Genomic DNA, 20,867 nt, shown 5'->3' with positions numbered 1-20,867 from the left:
TATTATTTTTGTTGTCTTTATGTGATGTGGTATGAGATATGGCCAAATTAGCCCCAAATAATTTTATGTATTTTAGAAAAACTGTTGTAGAGAAATCGAGGTGCTCTAGAAGAAGAGTGATGAGTCCTTAGACTATGTGGGAAGGTAGAGAGACTGAGGTGGTTCAAAAGTTGAGTGAACATGGGTGATGATAAGAGGATGAGCATGTAATATAATTCTCAATGGAATAAATAGATATAGCTCAAGTCAAAGTGAGTAAAATCCCCACATCAACCAAAAATATTGTATTTAATCTCACGACTGTAGAGTATAAGAAAAATAAAATTTAGGAATGATTTGCAAGCATTAAGGATATCTTATAATTTTTATATCATCAAAAGGTGGTACATGTGAAAATTAACTCTAAAAAGGTAGAGGAAACGTTTTTGAAGTTGACTCAAATTTGAATTTTTCTTACTCATTGTTTGACAATGGGAGAATATGTGATTTTTAGTTACAAAAACTAATTTACCAATGGTTCGAAGCAATGGAGGTGGGAGGTCTTTTATGATGCCAGGCTAGATTATCTCTCAAGGCTGATTCAATTCATGAGAAACACCCTTTCATATTTGTGTCCTTGATTAAATGAGGGGGCTTGGTATGATGTGTGTCCTTTGAATTCACAAGATGGGGCTAGATTTCTTGTGGGTGCACTTGATCCATTCACCTTTTGGTTGGTGTTTTATAGGTAGAGGAGAAATTGTTTACACAACACTGGAGGAGGCATTAGATACACTCAAAGGAGATGTTGATTTTCGAAGGAAAAGTGTCTCATGTGCAACAAAAAAGGAGATATTACAAACACTCACAATAGATGAAATTTCTGAGAAAATGTGACTCATTTTCTACGGAGGTTGGAAATATTTTATCATCTTATTTTATATGTATATATATACATACATACATATATATACATACATACATACATACATACATATATATATATATATATACATGTATATCTTTATATATGTATGTATGTATGTATGTATGTATGTATGTATATACATACATATATACATACATACATACATACATACATACATATATATAAATATGTAGATACATATATACATATATTCACACACACACACACACATATACGTATATATATATATATATAGATACGTATATATATATATATATATATATATATATATATATATATATATATATATATATATATATATATATATATATATATATATATATATATATATATATGTATGTATATGTATATATATATGTATGTATGTATGTATATGTATACATATACATATATATACATATACATACATATACATACATATATATATATACATAAATAAATAAATAATTATATATATGTATGTATGTATATGTATGTATATGTATGTGTATGTGTATAAATATATACATATATATATACATTGATACATATATATGTGTATATATATAGACACACACACACATATATATATATATGTATATACATACATATTTATTTACATATATATTTAGATACATATACATATATTGTATATATATATATATAGATATATATATGTGTGTGTGTATATATATATATTAAATATATATATGTGTGTGTGTGTATACATACATATATACATAAAATAAATAAATAAATATATATATATATATATATATAGATACATATATATATATATGTGTGTGTGTGTGTGTGTGTGTGTGTGTGTGTGTGTGGGTGTGTGTGTACATATACATAGATATATACACATATGTACACACACACACACACACACACACACACACATATATATATATATGTATATATATGTGTGTATATATATGTAGGTATACATATATATGTATATATGTATACAATTGTATATATAGATACACACACATATATATAAATACTGCATGGATACATAAATATATACGTATGTAATTTTCAATTCTATTTAATTAAAGCATTACAAAAATTGAAATCAATGCACTTACTAGCACATCCATCAAACAAAATCGAATGTTGTTTATCATTTATCTTGTGTTGTCTCATATCCTAAAATAAAATCCAAAACAATGGGCTACATAGCTCATTTGATGACCCATATCATCGCTTATATAAAATTGAATCTTCTTGGTGATAATGTATTCATCTTCTCTACTTTCTATACCATGCATATGAAACCCGATATATCTATAGAAAAACTTGTACATAGATTGCAACTTGCTTAGAATCATAATTTTGACTTTGAATATTATTTTGATGAGTAAATTTATAATTCTTTGAGAAATATACAATAAAGAGAATAAAACCTAGTGGAAAGCAATTTTTCAAGTCATGAAATTGCTTAGCTTACCATCTTGCACCAAGACAATGTTGGATATGTGGATATATGATATTAAAAATTTTACTAATGAACTCATTATAAGGCGATTCATCCTCTTTTAACATATATTTTTTGGATTGGGGTCTTAACTTCGGTTGCTATTTCTCATGGTCAAATCTCTGCCACAAAACTTGCATTGAATGATCAATATTCTCAAATTGTAAGAATTTCTTCAAATTTGCACAATTATTGCATAATTTTTTTATACACTTTACTTTAAACTCATTTGAATCTTCTATCTTTTCACATAAAATATACTACACTATTTGTTTTGTACTTCCATGGATGACTACATTTGGATTAGTTATTGCCATAGCTATCATACAATTGTAGGTATAAATGAAATTAACATGATTTTGACAACAAAGAGTTTCATCTACCTTATTAATACATATAAAACATGGTTTTAACCTCCGAAACATCTTTTGATGAATATTCACCTCTAAATTTTTTGCACGAATGCTTCAAAATATTCACTCCATTTTGTATCTATGAAATGTTTAGGATGTAATGTTTTTGTAACATATTACAAACTCTATTGCAATAAAATATTCAAGCAAAGAATGTTGGTGTTTGGTATAGTTCAAGTTATTGCAAAGAATTTATAGTGAGTCAATATGTTTGATTGGTCAATATCATATATATAATTTTAATTTTAGTTTAGTAAACAATTAAAAAATATTATGTGGTAAATTTTAGTTTCATATGTTCCATGTCGTGAACTGGCAGTTGTTAGAGTGAATATAAAGCTAACTCATAGCACAAAGATATTCCCAAGGATGGTTTGAGATATTACAAGTAGCTAAATGTAAACAACAATTTATGTATTTTACGTCAAACCATTGTTGGTGTTTGATTGTAGTATGTAAAAAAATATGTATACATTCATATGAAAAAAATCAAGTACTTTTCACTAGAAATATTTAACAATATCTAATTCTTTGACATAATTTTTATCATATATATAATTTTCTTTTACTTTAAAATCTATAGATTTCACATGTGAATTTTTTACATATGCATTACACACTATCGTAATGATGGATCATAGAATATAATTTAAAACAGTGATTCAAAAATATTCATATAATCAAGTCTATGAAATTTCAAATTCAATAAAATAAATAATAGAAACTTAATATGTTTAATAATTACATTTTTAGTTTTTTTATAATATCATATATTTATTAATTATTATAGGCATTATTGAATTACATCACTAAATTATATCATATATTGTAATTTACCGGATGAGTGGAATTAAAATTCAATTCACAATATTTTTTTCTCTTCTGAAAGGAGTACTTCTTTTCCTTGAACCTTCTAAAAGTTCATTACAATCCATGCTTGAATATAAAAAATGCCCGTATAATTGGCGAAAACCTTTCACTCATGAATGCAACTACCACATTATTTTTTAAGGAAAAAGAAATCGGTGGTAAACGTGCAATGCACCTGTTTAAGTTGCATCTGCTGTAATCTTTGAATGATATAAAAAAAAGACTCCTAGTTATTTGGAAAACATGAAAAAAAGAATAATGGGCGATTGAGGATCGAGGATTGGTCGAGTCGAAGAGACATTTCCATTGCAGTGGAAGAAGATATTTCCAATAGATTAGTATTTTCGTTTCAGGATGGCAATATTAAAAAAATCGGAAGGGTCTTATACAAAATGCTTTTCTGTTTTCAGTAAACAATAAAATGTAATTTATTGTAAAAGTCTAGTTGAAATGGTGAATATGATGGAATCCTATGCCAATTTGTAGGCCACTGCTCTTCCTTACATGCGCGGAGTGAGCTATTAAATCAATTATTACATGCACATAACAGTTTACAGCTGTAGCAGTCGCTAGATAAAAGTAATAATTCTATTTTAGCCAGCCACTGCCTTTCGTTTAGGGTAAAAATAACTATTATAAAAATAAACGTACCCTAAAGCTTATCCTTCGTACATTGCATTTAACGTATTCTGGAATTTACAGCATTGAAAATCAGTGACGTTTAATGTCCTTAAGGACATGTCTAGTCTTCTAAGAAATATTTTAAGCAAAACAAGAAAGGACATAACAACAGTTTACATCTGCTGAATAGTTTTATTCTGATGAATTATGGTTCCATAATTCATCAGAGTAAAACTCTTTATTGGACAAGGCCTCTGGTGAAGGATTGTTATGTAAAGAATAACCCACTTTGCTATTTCTATACAATTCAGAGCTGAGAAACTCCCCTGAGAGGTTGTAATCTAAATCGGTTGAATATCCTTCCAGAGTAGAAGAATTTTGGGCTTGAGATTCATACTCGTTAATCATATATGAAATTGGATTTCTATTAAACGAACTAATTTCGGTATGTTGTTGTGCTTCTGTAATGTGGACCATACATGGTTCTTTAGCCTTCTCAGTTCTCTTCCATTGAAAATCGGTTGAATTTTCTTTGTTGGCCAAAGCTGGTGTGATTGGATTTTGGACTTCAGATTCAAATTCATTATTCTTATATGCAATTGCATTTGCTCGAAACGAACTAATTGCAGTATGTTCCTCGGCCTTCTCAACTCTTTCGAGGCCGATTGGAGCCTCAGAAGAACGAGTTGAACTCTCACAATGTGCTTTGCTCTCGCCATTTTCTTGTCGTTGAATTTTTTTCTTGAGATGGGTTTTCCAATAATTCTTGATTCCGTTGTCTGTCCTGCCTGGTAAACTCTCTGCAATCCGAGACCACCTGAACTTGAAAAATCATACATACAAAACGTTCATTTAATGTTTATCTTAAATCACAGAAAAAATAATCAGCAAAAGGAATATAACGAATTGAATTTATACCTGTTTCCCCATCGAGCATGGAGATCAATGATCAAACGTTCTTCCTCCGCAGTGATGCTGGTGTGATTGAGATCAGGACTGAGGTAGTTGACCCATCTCAGCCTGCAGCTCCTACCACTCCTGTTGAGCCCTGCTTCATTTCCAAACAAATTAGATAAATTTTCTACAGCTTGGTAATTAAGAGTTTGGGTAAACCGAACATACCTGATGCTTTGGCTAAAAATTCCCAACGCCCTTCACCATTGAAGGTGATGTAAGAAATGAGTCGAATATCCTCCTCAAAAGTCCAAGGCCCTCTCTTTCGTTCTACTTTTTTGAAGCAGCCAGCACTTCTGTCTGCCATTATATCCCACTCTCTGAATGTTACACCAAATTGAAACCAAAGTTATTATTAATATTCAATATAATAGCTTTCTATTACACCTGTGAACAAAAATAAGGCAACAAATATATCATGTTTAACAAAGACCAAACAATTGAACTTAAATTCAATATCTACCCAAACGTACATAACTCACTGTATCCCAAAAGAATAAGAAAGATTTTATCAGACTACCCAGGAGTCCCTAAATGAGAATCCTTGCTGGTCGATTCCCATTGCTAAAGAACATATAAATAGACACATCTAATAATCCTTTGGCAATTGTTTACTGATATGAGGAGAAGCGAATGAAGGATCAGTTTTTAGGAAAGGCTGGTAAAGGGCCACGTATTATACCAAAACAATTCGTACCAAATCGAGTGAAGCCGCGCATTGGATCAAAAAGGTACAAGCACAAATAGCAATGTCACACTCGCGACACGTTTTCTATCCTTTAATGGTCTTATAGTTTTCAGCAGATTATTTTTTAGAACATCCCCATGATTTTGTCTGTAGACTCTCGTAGTACGAAAGATCCGGAAGGCCGACATACAAGTTTAAGAAAGCGACAGAAACAATTTTTCTAAGGCTTTAAAATCCGCTTTGAGAGACATAAATTATATGAAGCAAAGGTGTGTTAGCAGATTATAGGCTAAACATTAGTGGGTTTTAATTTTGAGAGCATCTGCAGATTTTTGTTGCCCTGGAGCAATGCTTTTGGTTTTAAAAAATGCAAAATCTCCAATGATTTCCTAATCTAGATGACCCACGATGTATTTAACGGTGTATTATGCTTCCAAGTCAGATGTAACAATCAATTCCATTTGTTTATTGCATTCATCGAACCATTGTAGTCTCTTGAATTGTTTTAATTGATTCTCTGTTGTTGAACCCCTCACGCGTTTTCCTTATTGGCTCTAGATTGTTCGATATTTCTTTGTTTTCTCATTATTTTTAATCAAATCTTATACTGTTAATTAATAAGTATTCGCGCATGAATTATTATCTTCTAGGCATTGGGTACATTTGTTATTGATTTATTTTGTTGTAATGAGAAGTATTAAAGGAACATTTTAAAAAATTTGTTTGTAGTTTGGAATCTAATCTCATTTCTTATATTGTCTTATAAGGACAATAATTCTTTAGTATTCAAATTTGATCTCATATTTATTAACATTTTTATTATGGAACAAATAGGTTTTGAAGGGACCTGAAACCCTTTAACAAAGAATTACATCAAGAAGCTACATTAAGATATACCATTATCACTGCAGCCCAAAGACATCAGTACACCAGCACAAAGCCAAAAGAAAGGAAAGAGGTGACAAAAAGGAAGAAACAAGTACAAGTTTTTAAGGGCCTTTGCGGCCTCAATTTCTAGCTGAGTCATATTTAGTGCAATCTTCTTTAGCTCCTGAATATCCCGAGGGGCAGTTTTCTTCTTTAGATTTGCTTTGGTTCTCTTGCAAGGCCCCAGTGTTTCCTCTAGCGTTTTATCCAATGCTTCAACATCCACTATAGATCCATCTTGATGGATAGCTTCAAGCTTTCCAACCATGGTATGTAAAGTATTATCCGATTTCTTAACCACTTTATGACTGAAGGTAACCAAAGATATCAAATTCTCATTAATTTTCTGGTATTTATTCTCCATCTTACTCAATTTGCCTACAAAGTCTTTCTTGAATTTTTCCTCTAGCTGAAAATTTTTCCAGTCATAATGTTTCTTCATATCACTAATTGTTCCCATAGTCTTCTACATAGAGTCAACAATTGACATTCTCTGATCAATCATCCATTGTTTTGTAGCTTGAGAATCTTGTTTACTGCTAATTGCCCAAATTTTCACATTGATATCCTTTATTTAATGGAAATCCCATTTAAACATCTTGAACTTGTCAATAAAAGCATCACGGGCTAAGGATAGAACATCATCAGGATTCTCCTTTTCCATGTTGAGATAAGGAGAGTTGACATTGAGATCCTTTTGGAAAGGGGGTCTATCAAACCGATTAGGGGCCTATACAGACTTATCTGAAAGTGACTAGTGGGATGATTATGAATCATAATTTAAAGTAGAAACAGGGGAGGCTCTGTCATGTTTAGCTTGGTGGCCAATCTTCAAAGAGGGCTCAAACTCAGATTCAGAGTCTTCCATATCAGTGTTCCAATATTCTTCATCCAAGGAAAGACTAACATGATCCCCTTCCTCAGAATTTCTAGAAACAATAGGAACCCTAGTCGAAGGAGAGGGAAGGGTTTTGATATGTTCATGGATGAGGAAGAGAAACCCACCATGCAGAACAGGGTAATTCTTGGTTTTTCTATGGTCCTTAATGCTAGCATTAATGGAGACCATTAAGAAGAAGGGAAAAGAGGATTTTTCTTTGTGCCTTAAAGGATTGAGAAAAATAAAATGATGCCCCCTTCCTCAGAATTGCTAGAAACAATAGGAACCCTAGTCGAAGGAGAGGGAAGGGTTTTCATATGTTCATGGATGAGGAAGAGAAACCCACCATGCAGAACATGGAAATTATTGGTTTTTCTATGGTCCTTAATGCTAGCATTAATGGACACCATTAATAAGAAGGGGAAAGAGGATTTTTCTTTGTGCCTAAAATGATTGAGAAAAACAAAATGACGCCCTTGGACTCTAATATATCTACCATCAAGGGTAACATATTTTATTAAAAACACAAGAATAGAGTGCCAGATACAGATTTAATGTTACTTGTGTCATAGCTACTTTTGTTGACTTTTGCAAGCTTTTCCATCTCCTTCCCATTTGTGTGCAATTTATTGACTACAACATCAGACATTTTCCTATCCCTGTAGAACTTCACACCTTTCATTGATAGGTCGGTGACATCGGCAATGAGTTTCTCATCAACTTCCACCCTTCTACCCTCAATTTGAATTTTCTCGTCCTTCAAACCCTTGGCAAATTTCTTCATGACATTTGCATGGGCACAATGCAATCTTTCAATGAAGGGGGTGAGAGCTCCCCAATCGAGGACATGCCGAATTACTTTATTGTTCTTAAGTTCTTCACAATTCAAGGGCTCCACTCTTTTCCTTTTTCCACCCATGGAATCAACAATGGCAGTAATGAGCAGTCAGGTAATTCCAGAGTAGGCCATAAAATAGCTAGAAAGTGTGTGATTCAACTAGAAGTGACACAAAGATGACACATTTAATGATTGAAATGTGAGCCATCAGAATAAGCCATTATGTGATCATTTAAAACCGTTCTCGCCTAGGCCAAATCATATAACATTAAGGCCTTTACTTCAGCTGTCAGACTATCCCCTAGCCCCCATTCTTTTTCATCATTACTACTAACTCCAAGGTTAGCAAAATGGTCACCCAAGTTATTGTCTTCGTGACAAGCATGAGAAATATTATGGATTTGGAATGTTATTAATAAATTACTACTTTTCTAAATCCAACATTTTATATTCCATGAGAGTTTATGTTTACCCAATAAACATTGGATAATGTTATTAGAGTCCCCTTCCAACAATACTGAATTAGCATTAATTATTTTGGCCAACAACAACCCATGGTAGATGGCCACAACCTTAGCAAGGTGGTTAGTTTGGCATCCCAAGAGGAGTTCAACCACTACTAACAACCTACCATTTTCATCCCTAATCACTCCCCCACACCCAACCAGTCCTGGATTTCCTTTGGCTTCCCCATCAAAATTTACTTCCACACATCTAGATGAGGGAAGTGTCCAATGGGCATAATCTCTGGGAGATTTAGCCATTCTAGAATCCTTAGCATAGTCCAGCTTTATGTTCCATCTAGGGGCAGTATCTAAATCAAAAGGAGTTAAAATTTCCCAAGTAGTGTTTTGATTGATTCTGGTAGAGAGAAGGTTCTCAGTGATATCTCTGTGGATCTTGTTGAAAACAACTACAGGAGGAGAAGCAACATTTCACAAAGTTCTATTGTTGCATTCTTTCCATAGACCCCAAACAAGATGTGGAAAGGGAAAGGACCAAAGTAACTTCAAGGAATGATTAGTAGTTGGTCTTCTCCATTGATTGAAGGCATTCAAAAGAATAATGATTCATAGAACGAAGAGTCATAGCGGAAGCCATTGACAAATCTCCCAAAGGAGAATGTTTTTAGTTCATCTAGTCTTCCATATTCCGATCAAGCGTGTAATAATTTAAGGCCTTCTGAAGGGGTTGCAAGTCAGTATTAATTTCACCTAACTTAACCCATTTGTTATTGATGCAATAGGCAGCCATCCAGATTCCAAGCCTAACTTTACATCTTTGCATATACTTATTGAAAAATTGTGTGGTTGGAGAGCGGATCCTAGCCCATCCATCTATCTTTTGAAAATAAAATGCCCCTACTAGACCCCAGATTTCATCCAACTCTAGTGTTAATAATGGATCTTGCACAAACGGTGAATTTACAACGGGGAGAACTAGAAGAGATATCATGGGCATCAAGAAGAGTCTGAATTGAGTCAATATTTTGTAGACATTTCCTTCTCCAGCTAATATTCCATTCTCCTTTCGAATTAAAGATTCTCCAAATCTTCTTAGCAAGGAGGGCATTATTGAAATCCAAGATACTTCTTATGCCTAGATTGCACCATTTTTTGTGTTTGCGGATAGAGTCCCATGCCACAAGAGGCATTCTCTGCTTTTGGATACTATCAATTACTTCAATAAATTTAGTGGGAATTTTGAACTGTTAGACAATTAAAATAATCGGAGGACAACTGAGAGGGGGTGGGGTGAATCAGTTGTCACCAGATTATCGAAATATTAAGCAAGTAAAACTTCATTACGGGAACACATAAGATCAATGTCAGAATACATAAACCAATTACAGAAATAGCAGATTTAACAATTAAGCACAACCAATAATTAGATAATAGATACCATCCACATGACACCAAGATTTGTACGTGGAGAACCCGGTAAAGGGAAAAACCATGGTGGGAATCCTACCAACAATTAGGTAATACTTCTGCAGTAAGTATGTGATGAGAAATTGAGGGGCCTATAGTTGCAGGGAGGCCAATAGCCTAGAGCACACTGCTCATTACAAAAGGAGTCTCACTGAATACATAAAAGTCCAAGACTACAATACGGAAGGAAGAATGCACTGCAATAATAGCATCTCCTATGCCTGAGTATAGTTTTGGTTAAAATCAATACAAGAGGTCTTAAACCTCTTGCATAAACCCAACTCAATCACCAATGATCGACCAAATCCTCTGCATGAATAATTATTATATTATTCGGTTGCATACCATTTTCTACAATGATATCATACACATATATATACAAACCCTCGACCTTAAACAATTAGATCGGCCACCCTGACAATAAAACCTATTATATAATTATAAAACATGTTGGCCTGAGACCAAACAAATATCATCCAACCCATAAGTCATCCTAGAAACACATTGAGGAGTCCCAACAACATGTTACATTAAGCTGGTCTATAACCTAGATAGCACAGAATAGGTCTGGTGCTAAACGCAACACCACCGATCAACTGGAACAAGAACATGATAACCATCAACATCCTGAATCCTTACTAGAAGCCACACTAACACGACTTATTTGTAGTATCAAAATATCTTCAACAAATCTCTGTCGGTGAAACCCTAACCAGATCAATAAACCAGGTTTACCAACAAATATGATAGCATCTGATCACAAAATCAATACCAACTAACTAAACATATATCTAAGTAGAATAAATAGAAGATCTAAGCCAATTTGATAAGCCATAGCATACTGGAGTATACCAGATCAACATGATCTAACCAACCAAAAACCAAACATCATACTGGGACCAAAAGGATACCGGTAAACAACCAAAGGAGCTAGTGTTGACATCAATGATAAAACATGAATGCAACACATAATCAATTCCTCCAAATTGCTAACAATCTCCCCTTTGGGCATTGATGGCAACACTAGATGTGAAAAACATCCAAGTGCCAAGAAATGCCAAACAAATCTCCCACACAAGAATATAGCAATGAAGTTTTGACCCATACTCTCCCTGTAGATGATATCACAATTAAGTTCTGTAAATTTATCCGCCTAATGTGTATAACTCCTTAAGTTTTTCACATGAATATCTCTCCCCATTTGACATCAATGCCAAAGATCTGACATAAATATCAAATGAAAATCACAAACCACTGAATCACAAGACCAACTACTCCCCTTGAGTAGTAGCATCACCACATCAATCCAGAATGAATAATAGTTCTGATAATGCATACCAGACTGATGTGAAATAGCATCAATCAATTTTCTACTGGAGGGGCAAAATCCCCTAATCTGTCTCTGAGGTACTCAAATGATTATTTAGGCAAAAGTTTAGTGAATATCTTTGCAATCTGCTCTTTAATGTTCACATAAACCAATATAACTTCATTTTCTTGCACCTTTTCCTTCAAAAAGTTATACTTGATAGATATGTGCTTTGTCTTAGAGTGAAATACGAGATTCTTTTATATGTCTATAGCAGCAGAGTTATCATAGTGAATAACTACCGATTCATTGCAATGCACTTTTATGTCCTTTAAAATTTTCTTCATCCATAGAAGTTGTGTATAGTTAGTAGCAGTAGCAACATACTCAGCTTCAATAGTAGATAAAGAAGTATATGATTGTTTCTTGTTGATCCATGAAATAAGTTTCTTTCCAAGAAAAAAAGCTCCACTGAAAGTACTCTTCTGGTCATCAATATTGCCTGCCCAATATGCATCTATATATGCACATAAAGTAAAGTCATCATCTTTAGGATACCACAAACCATATTCAGATGTTCCTTGTAAGTATCTAAAAATCCTTTTCACCACACTCTCATGATTTTCTCTAGGATCACTTTGATATCGTGATGCAATGCAAATTGCATTCATTATATCGAGTCTAGTCTGAGTCAAATATAGGAGACCTCCAATCATAAACTTGTATCTTGTAGGATTTACCGGTGCTGATTCATCTTTCTTTGTCAATTTCTCACTTGCAACCATAGGAGTACTAACCGGTTTAGAATTTTCTATACCAAATTTCTTCAACAGTTGTCTAGCATACTTATTTTGATAGATGAAAATACCTTTATCAATCTGAGTAATCTGCAAACCTAAGAAAAAATTCATTTCCCCAATCATAGACATCTCAAATTCATTCTCCATATTGTTAGAAAATTCCATGCACAACTTATCTTCACCTCCAAAAATGATGTCATTAACAAAGACTTCAATAATCAGTATATCATCATCATTGACTTTATAATATAGATTACTGTCAGTATTACCTATAGTAAAACTAAGTTTTAAAATATATTTGTACAACCTTGCATACGAAGCTCTAGGTGCTTGTTTCAATCCATATAAGACTTTCTTTACGCTACAAACCATTCTTTTATCATCTGAAACTGATAATCCATCAGGGTGCTTAATATAAAATTCCTCATCAAGATCCCCATTCAGAAAAGCACACTTAACATCCATCTAATAAATATTGTAGTTTTTATGTGCAACATAGGCAATAAATAATCTTACAGCTTCAATCCTAGCTACAGGTGCAAAAGTTTCACCATAATCAATTCCTTCCTTCTAAGAATATCCTTTACAAACCAATCTAGCTTTCTTCCTCACAAATTGTCCATCTTCATTTAATTTATTCTTAAAAACCCATTTAGTTCCAATAACATTCTTATTTTTTGACCGGGGAACTAAAATCAATGTGTTATTCTTTTCTATTTGATCTAATTCTTCTTCCATGGCTCTCATCCAACATTCATCTTTACAAGCATCAGTTATCGATATCGGTTCAACTTGAGAAAATAAACATACCTCATCAGTTGCCAATCTTCTTCTTGTCATCACTCATTTGTTCTTATCCCCAATGATGTGATCTTTTGAATGATTCAACCTTACATACCTAGGAGTCTGTTGATTCTCTCTTCCTCTTCCATGTTCTTCAGTTACTGTAAAAAAATTTGATACTGCTAGAGTAACTCATTTAGCATTCTATTTCAGTAAAGGTGCTATCAGTTCAATTATGATCATTTCCACTGTTTGTTCTTGCTCATAAGTTCTGATTTGACTTCTATTCTTCTCATCCACCTTGAAATTAGCGCTCTCCACAATTCTCTACAATATTTTATTATAACATCTATATGCTTTGCTTTCATTAGAGTAACCAAGAAATATTCCTTCATCACATCTAGGATCAAACTTGCCAATGAAATTATCTCTCTTGATATAACATTTACTACCAAAGATTATGAAGTACTTAACTGTAGGTGTATTGCCAAACCATAACTCATAAGGTATCTTACCGGTTTCTCCTTTGATATGAACTCTATTGAATGTATAAATTGTTGTGCTCACTACTTGTCTCTAGTAGATATGAGGTATATTAGCTTCCATCATCATGGTTCTAGCAGCATCCAGGATAGTTATGTTCTTTCTTTCCACAACTCCATTTTGTTGAGGTGTCCAGGGAGCAGAAAATTGTCTCCCTATGCCATGCTTCTCACAAAAGTTATTAAACTCACTTTATGTGAATTTTCCACCATGATCTGACCTTAAGCACTTAAGCTTCAATCTTGTCTCATTTTCAACCTTAGCTTGAAAGATTTTAAACTTTTCAAAAGCCTCTGATTTATCCCTTAGAAAAGTAACCCACATCATTCTAGAATACTCATCAATGATTAGCATAAAATATCTATCACCTTGAAAACTTTTGATTCTAGTAGGACCACATAAATCAGTTTGAATAAGATCATGAACATCACTAGATTTGTCTTGTATACTCGTAAAAGAGGTTCTGGCCTATTTTCCTATTTGACATTCTTTACATACAGGATTATAGGGCTTCACAATCTTAGGTATATCTCTAACTACCTTAGTTGAACTGATATTTACCATGCAATTAAAATTCACATGACATAGCCTTTTGTACCAAAGCCAACTCTCATCAATTTGTGTAATCAAACATGTATCCTCACTAGAATTCAAATGAAATATATTACCTTTTGTTTGAGTATCGGTTGCAATCTCCAATCTAGATCTATTAATGATATTGCATTTTTCATCCTTGAATTGAAATTGAAATCCCTTATCCACCAACTGTCCTACACTCAAAATTATGCCTTAAACCTTCAACATAATAAACATTTTCAGTATTGTTCTTACCATCTAATGATATGGTTCCTCTTCCTTTGATCATGCATGCTTTGTCATATCCAAATCTAACCAGACCGCCATCAAATTCTTGCAAAGATAGAAACTTCCTTTTATCTCCAGTCATATGTGTTGGAATCCAAGACCACTAAGAGGAGGGGGGGGGGTGAATCGGTGTTCTACCTAAATGATCAATTTTAAACTTATTAAAACATGCATTCACCAACCGATAAACTGATACATATAAGATTGAAAGAAGTAAATAAATCATTAAGCCAATCACATAATTAAATACCATAACACAAATAATTATACGTGGAAAACCTCAAAGAGGAAAACCCACGGTGGGATTTGTGACCCACAATACCAATCCATTGGCCATATGAAAAGATATTACAAAATATAGGGGCATGTACTTGCAGGAAGGCTTACAACCTAGAGCAATGTTGGTACCCAAAGAATTTCTCCTACTGGTGAATATACCTACCAGTGTTGGCGCCAATACTAGTGAAGTGTCTGCCGATAAACAACCAAACCAAAATATGAAGCCGAAACATGTTGCTAGTGTTTCCATCAATAACAAATAACAATGCAGCACATAATCAATTCCTCTGAATCGCCAACAATCTCCCACTTTGGCATTGATGGCAACACTAGATGTGAAAAACATCAAAGTGCCAAGAAATTGCAAACAAGTCTGCCCCAATGGAAGATAGCCAACAATCTCCCACAACATGATATGGCAATGAAGTTCTGAGCAAAATATCTCTGTACCAATCAACCATCCATAGATCTGAATGAAACCCCCACAATGGGATACAACCAATCTGAATTATGTTTCTACAATAATCTCCCCCTTAGACTGATATCTCTCTTAAGCTCTGTATTACACATAAGTATCTCTTCTCTTAATATATATAACTCCTTATGTTTTTCACATCAATATCTCTCCCCCTTTGACATAAATGCCATAAATTTGACATTAATATCAAAGCAAAATCATAAACCACTGAATCACAAAACTAACTACTCCCCCAGAATAGTAGCATCCCCACATCAATTTAGAATGAAATAACAGCTTAGATAATGCATACCTGATTGATACCAAATAACACCAATTAGTTCTCTACTAGAGGGGCAGAAAACCACAACCTACCACTCAAATTCTCAAATGATTCCTCAAACCAATATGACTTCATTTGCTACTTGATAGAAATACCGTATGACAATAGAAGAAGAGTTATTACAGTGAATAACTTCCAGTACACTACAATCCATCCTTGGATCCCTCAACATATGCTTCACCCATAGAACTTGTGTACAACAACTACATACTCAACTTCAACAGAAAAAGAAGTACATGACTATTCTTGTTAATCCATGAAACAAGTTTCTTTCCAAGAAAGAAAGCTTCACTGGATGAGCCTATGTGGTTAGCTATATCTCTAACCCAATCTGCATCTAAATATGCTTAAAGTGTAAAGTCATTATTAAACAAAAACCATACCAGATAACCCTTGAAAACATGTGAAAATCCTATCTACCGAAGAAAGGATTCAACATAATCAATTCCTTCCTTTTGAAAATATCCATTGCAAAGAGATCAAGCCAAGTTCCAATAACATCCAAGACCATGTGTTATCCCTTTCTAACTAATCAAACTCCTCTTCCATATCTTTCATCCAACATTCATCTATTACAAGTTTCACTAACTGATGCCAGTACAATTAAATAAGTTAAGCATACCTCATCAATTTCCATCTTCCTTCTTGTCCAATCATTTGATCTTTGGAATGATTTAGCCTTTCATACCTAAAAATATTTTGACTCTCTATTCCTCCTTCCCGATCTTTAGTTATTATTAAATTTTCTGATACTATTAGAGTAATTGGTTCAATATTTTGTTCTGGTAAAGGTGTTACTGGTTCAGTTAAGACCATTTCCACTATTGGTTCTTGCTCATAAACTCTGATTTGACTTCTATTCCATTCATTCACCTTGACATTACAATTCTCCATAATTCTCTGCAATCTCTTGATATAACATCTATATGCCTTGATTTCATTAGAATAACCAAGAAATATTCCTTCATCACATCTAGGATCAAACTTTCTAATGAAATCACCTCTCTTGATATAACTCTTACTACCAAAGGTTTTGAAATACTTAACTATAGATGTCTGACCAAAGCATAACTCATAAAATGACTTACCAGTAAACCAAACTAGATCCAAGATCCAACAAATATTTGTTGGTTAACCTCCAAACTGACTTCCAAAGATCTAAAACATTCTTTCAGACCACTACTAGGAGCAATGCAAGATCTGTTATCAATTTGCCTCCCCCTAAGGTGAATGCCTTAGTTGTTGGTGAAGGAACAATTTGCTATCCTTCAGCCAAATGAACATCTAGGGTAATTTATTGTACCAGTTGAACCTTAGACTTCATAACCCACTTCTTCTCATGCTCCTTCTCGGTGTCATCAACCTTCGGCTTTCCCTTCTCATTAGATTTATCACTTCCTATCGGTGGATCCTTGCTTCTGCAAAATTTAGCAATATGTCCCACTTTTTTGCATGCATAACATGTAACATTGTTCTTCTAAATTTCCTTACTTTCTGCAATCTTCTATCATATGACCATACTTCTTACAATTTATACACTCATCAAGAACTGCATTTTTATTTTGATTTGCTCTTTTTCTACAATGCCTAGCCATATGACTAAATATATTACAAACAAAGCATGTACCATTAAATTTATATGCATTGGGCTGCCTTACCGATGACTTCTAATTCTAATTGATCTTCTGATCTTCATTTGTAGTACTAGAGATCTCTCCATGCTCAAATCCAAGACCACTAGTATCTCTAGTGTCCCTTTGATCCTTCAATAATTCATCAAGCTTAGCAGAACTAACCTTGAACTTATCTTTTTATTCATTCACAATAGTCAAATCATCTCTTAGGATTGTTACCATTCTTTCCAATTCCTGCTCATTGTTCAGTGACTATACCAATTCAGTTCCCAACATATAATTCTCATGAACCAACCTAATACATTCCTCAGATCTATCTTTCAGAGATATAGTAATATTTTCTTCTTTCTTGTTTTGGTCTTCAATCTCCTTTGACATACTCATAGTTAGGGCTTGCATTTCATTCCTCATAACCATATTCTCCTGACTCAGCTTCTAAAATTTTTCCCTGAGGGAATCCTTCTCTTCATCATCCTATATATGTAAAAGTTCCTTCCTGCTAACTTGTGCAGTTGATAGCCTCTCCTACAGAGTAAACATGAATTCCTTTGTAGATCTCAACTCATCTTGCATCTTCATATTCCTCAACCTTTAAGAATCATAGTCTTCAAGAGCTACTTGAAGTTCCTTCCTTAAATTGATCCCCATAGATTATGGATACATGATCTTCCTCAAGTTGTTAAACTTCCTCTGAGGCACGAGGCTTTCATACAAATTGTTGGAATCCAAGAACACTGAGAGGGGGGATGAATCAGTATTCTACTAGAATGATCAATTTTAACCTTATTAAAAGATGCATTCACCAACTAGTAAACGAATACATATAAGATTGAAAGAAAGAAATCAATAAGCCAATCACACAATTGAATACCATAACATAGAGAATTATGCATAGAAAACCTCAAAGACGAAAAACCACAGTGGGATTTGTGACCCACAATATCAATCCATTGGCCATATGAAAAGATATTACAAAATATAGGGGCCTACACTTGTAGGAAGGCTTACGGCCTAGAGCACACTACTCATCACAAAAGGAGGCTCACTGACTTCAAACAAGTCCTGACTATGATCTGGAGAAATGAGTGAACTGCAAAGATAACATCTCCTATGCCTGAATATAGTTCTGGTTAAGCTCTATTTGTCCAGGTTCAAAACCCTAAACCCTTACCGCAATAAACTTTTACATAAATATCCTCACATACATGATCTCTCTCACATATATCACATCTCTATTATATCTCATCACATCTCCTATATAAAAAATGATCCAATCAACTAACCTATATACCCTTATAATCCTTCATGCCTTATGTTGGCTTACACAGATAATTATAAAATGAATATACATGTCATCTCAATTACATATATACATGAATATCGAAATCAATTGTCAATTTATGGATCTCCCAAATTATGTCGGCCTCTAATACCTTTAACTTTCAATGAAGTCATGTCGGCCTGCAATGCCGGTACCCAAAGAATTCCTCCTACCAGTGAAGATACTTGCCGATGTCACTACTGGTGTCGGTGAAGTATCTACCAGTAAAGAACCAAACCAAAATATGAAGCCGGAACATGTTGCTAATGTTGTCATCAATGACAAACAACAATGTAACACATAATAAATTCCTCCAAATTGCCAACAATATGATGTGGACATCCACTATCTATTATCCATTCATCCTTATCTTCAATTTTAGTAGCAAGGGCCTTTTCTTTAGATACATTCTCTTCCAGTATCGGATCATCTTCCTTGATAGCCAGGAACACCCATTCCTTTCTATTGCTAGAACGACTAGCAGAGTCTTGTGTCGGTTCATCATCAGAATCAATAACACCTTCCTCATCCGCAAAGTAACATGATTTGTCTATGTTTCTCTTATACTTATGCTTGTTCAGATATCTAGGGTTTGGCTTAAAAGATCTTCTATCTCTTTCTTCAAATCTTGAATTCCTTTTACGACATCTAGATGCAAAATGATCTATCTTATTATATGCAAAACATTTAAAGGGTGTTTTTCCTTCATACTTACTTCCTACCAGTCCTTTAGGTACTCTTCTAGCAAATAGGGCTTCAAGTTGCTCAAATTATTCATCTTCTCTCTTCATATCATCCAATTCCTCTTCATACAAAGCTTTCCAATCTTTCTTGCTGGTTGATGATGTAAATGCATAAAAAGTAGGTTCAGACTTCATAGCTCCAGAAGGTCCAAAATCTTCAAGCTCAAAACAAGATGATTTCCCAACCAAGGTATCCCTATTGACTGAAATATTAGCCATTGTTCTCAATTCATTAATTGCAGTAGACTTCATCTTATAAGCCGGTGGTAAAGGTCTCATAAATTTAGAAACTATTTCATCTTCACTCAGAGATCCACCACAACATTGAATTCCAATGACAATTTCATTTACCCTTTCCATAAATACAGTATTCCTTTCATCTTCTTCCATCTTTAAATTTTCATATCTGACTCGATAACCATCGAGTTTAGAAACCTTAACAGTAGGGTCACCTTCATTTAGAGTCGCCAACTTGTCCCATATAGATTCTGCTATTGATTTTTTCAATCAATCCCATTATTTGCTGATCAAAAAGTTCACACAAGAGGGCTTCTCTAGCTCTACAATCATTCTCAATCTCCTTATCCAAGTTTGTCGAAGGAGGATTTCTAGATGCTAGATTAAAAGGGGTTACACCATTCTCAATGATCTCCCAGATTTCCTTAGCAAGACATCTCAGATGAGTCTCCATCTAAATCTTCCATACTCTGTAATTTGTTCCATCAAGCCTAGGAATTTCTATCTGGAAGATAGCTGCAGATGACCTAGATGAACTTGAATTTTTAGATGCCATAGGATCTTTCTCAAGTGGTTAACCTTCTGGAGAGATGACCAATGCTCTGATACCAATTTTTAGACAATTCAAACAACTGGAGGACAACTAAGAGGGGGGGTGAATCAGTTGTCACCAGATTACTAGAACATTAGGCAATTAAAACTTTATTACCAGAACACATAAGATCAATACCGAAATACATAAACGAATTACCTAAATAGGGGATATATGAATTAAGCACAACCAAAAATTAGAGAATAGATACCATCCACATGACACCAAGATTTGTACGTGGAAAACCCAGTAAAGGGAAAAACTACGGTGAGAAGCCTACCCATAGTCAGATAATACTTCTATAGTAAGTATGTGATTACAAATTGAGGGGCATGTAGTTGTAGGAAAGCCAACAACCTAGAGCACAAACTACTCGTTACAAAAGAAGTCTCATTGACTACATAAAATTCCAAACTACAACCCAGAAGGAAGAATGAACTGCAATAA

The 20,867-nt window shown here is 33.9% G+C and overlaps 1 protein-coding gene across 1 annotated transcript; it reads right to left on the bottom strand.

Annotated features, from left to right (window-relative positions):
- Positions 1-4,489: 4,489 nt before the first annotated feature.
- LOC131042892 (myb-related protein 305-like) lies at positions 4,490-5,558 on the bottom strand. Its single transcript, XM_057976220.2, has 3 exons — positions 5,420-5,558; positions 5,216-5,345; positions 4,490-5,114 (listed from the first exon to the last, which is right to left on the bottom strand). The coding sequence occupies exons 1-3, from the start codon at positions 5,556-5,558 to the stop codon at positions 4,490-4,492; spliced, it is 894 nt and encodes a 297-aa protein (XP_057832203.2).
- Positions 5,559-20,867: the final 15,309 nt, after the last annotated feature.

This window comes from Cryptomeria japonica, chromosome 1 (genome assembly GCF_030272615.1).
Source record: "Cryptomeria japonica chromosome 1, Sugi_1.0, whole genome shotgun sequence".
In the NCBI taxonomy this organism is placed as follows: Eukaryota; Viridiplantae; Streptophyta; class Pinopsida; order Cupressales; family Cupressaceae; genus Cryptomeria; species Cryptomeria japonica.
This window is presented reverse-complemented; position numbering and strand designations above follow the sequence as displayed.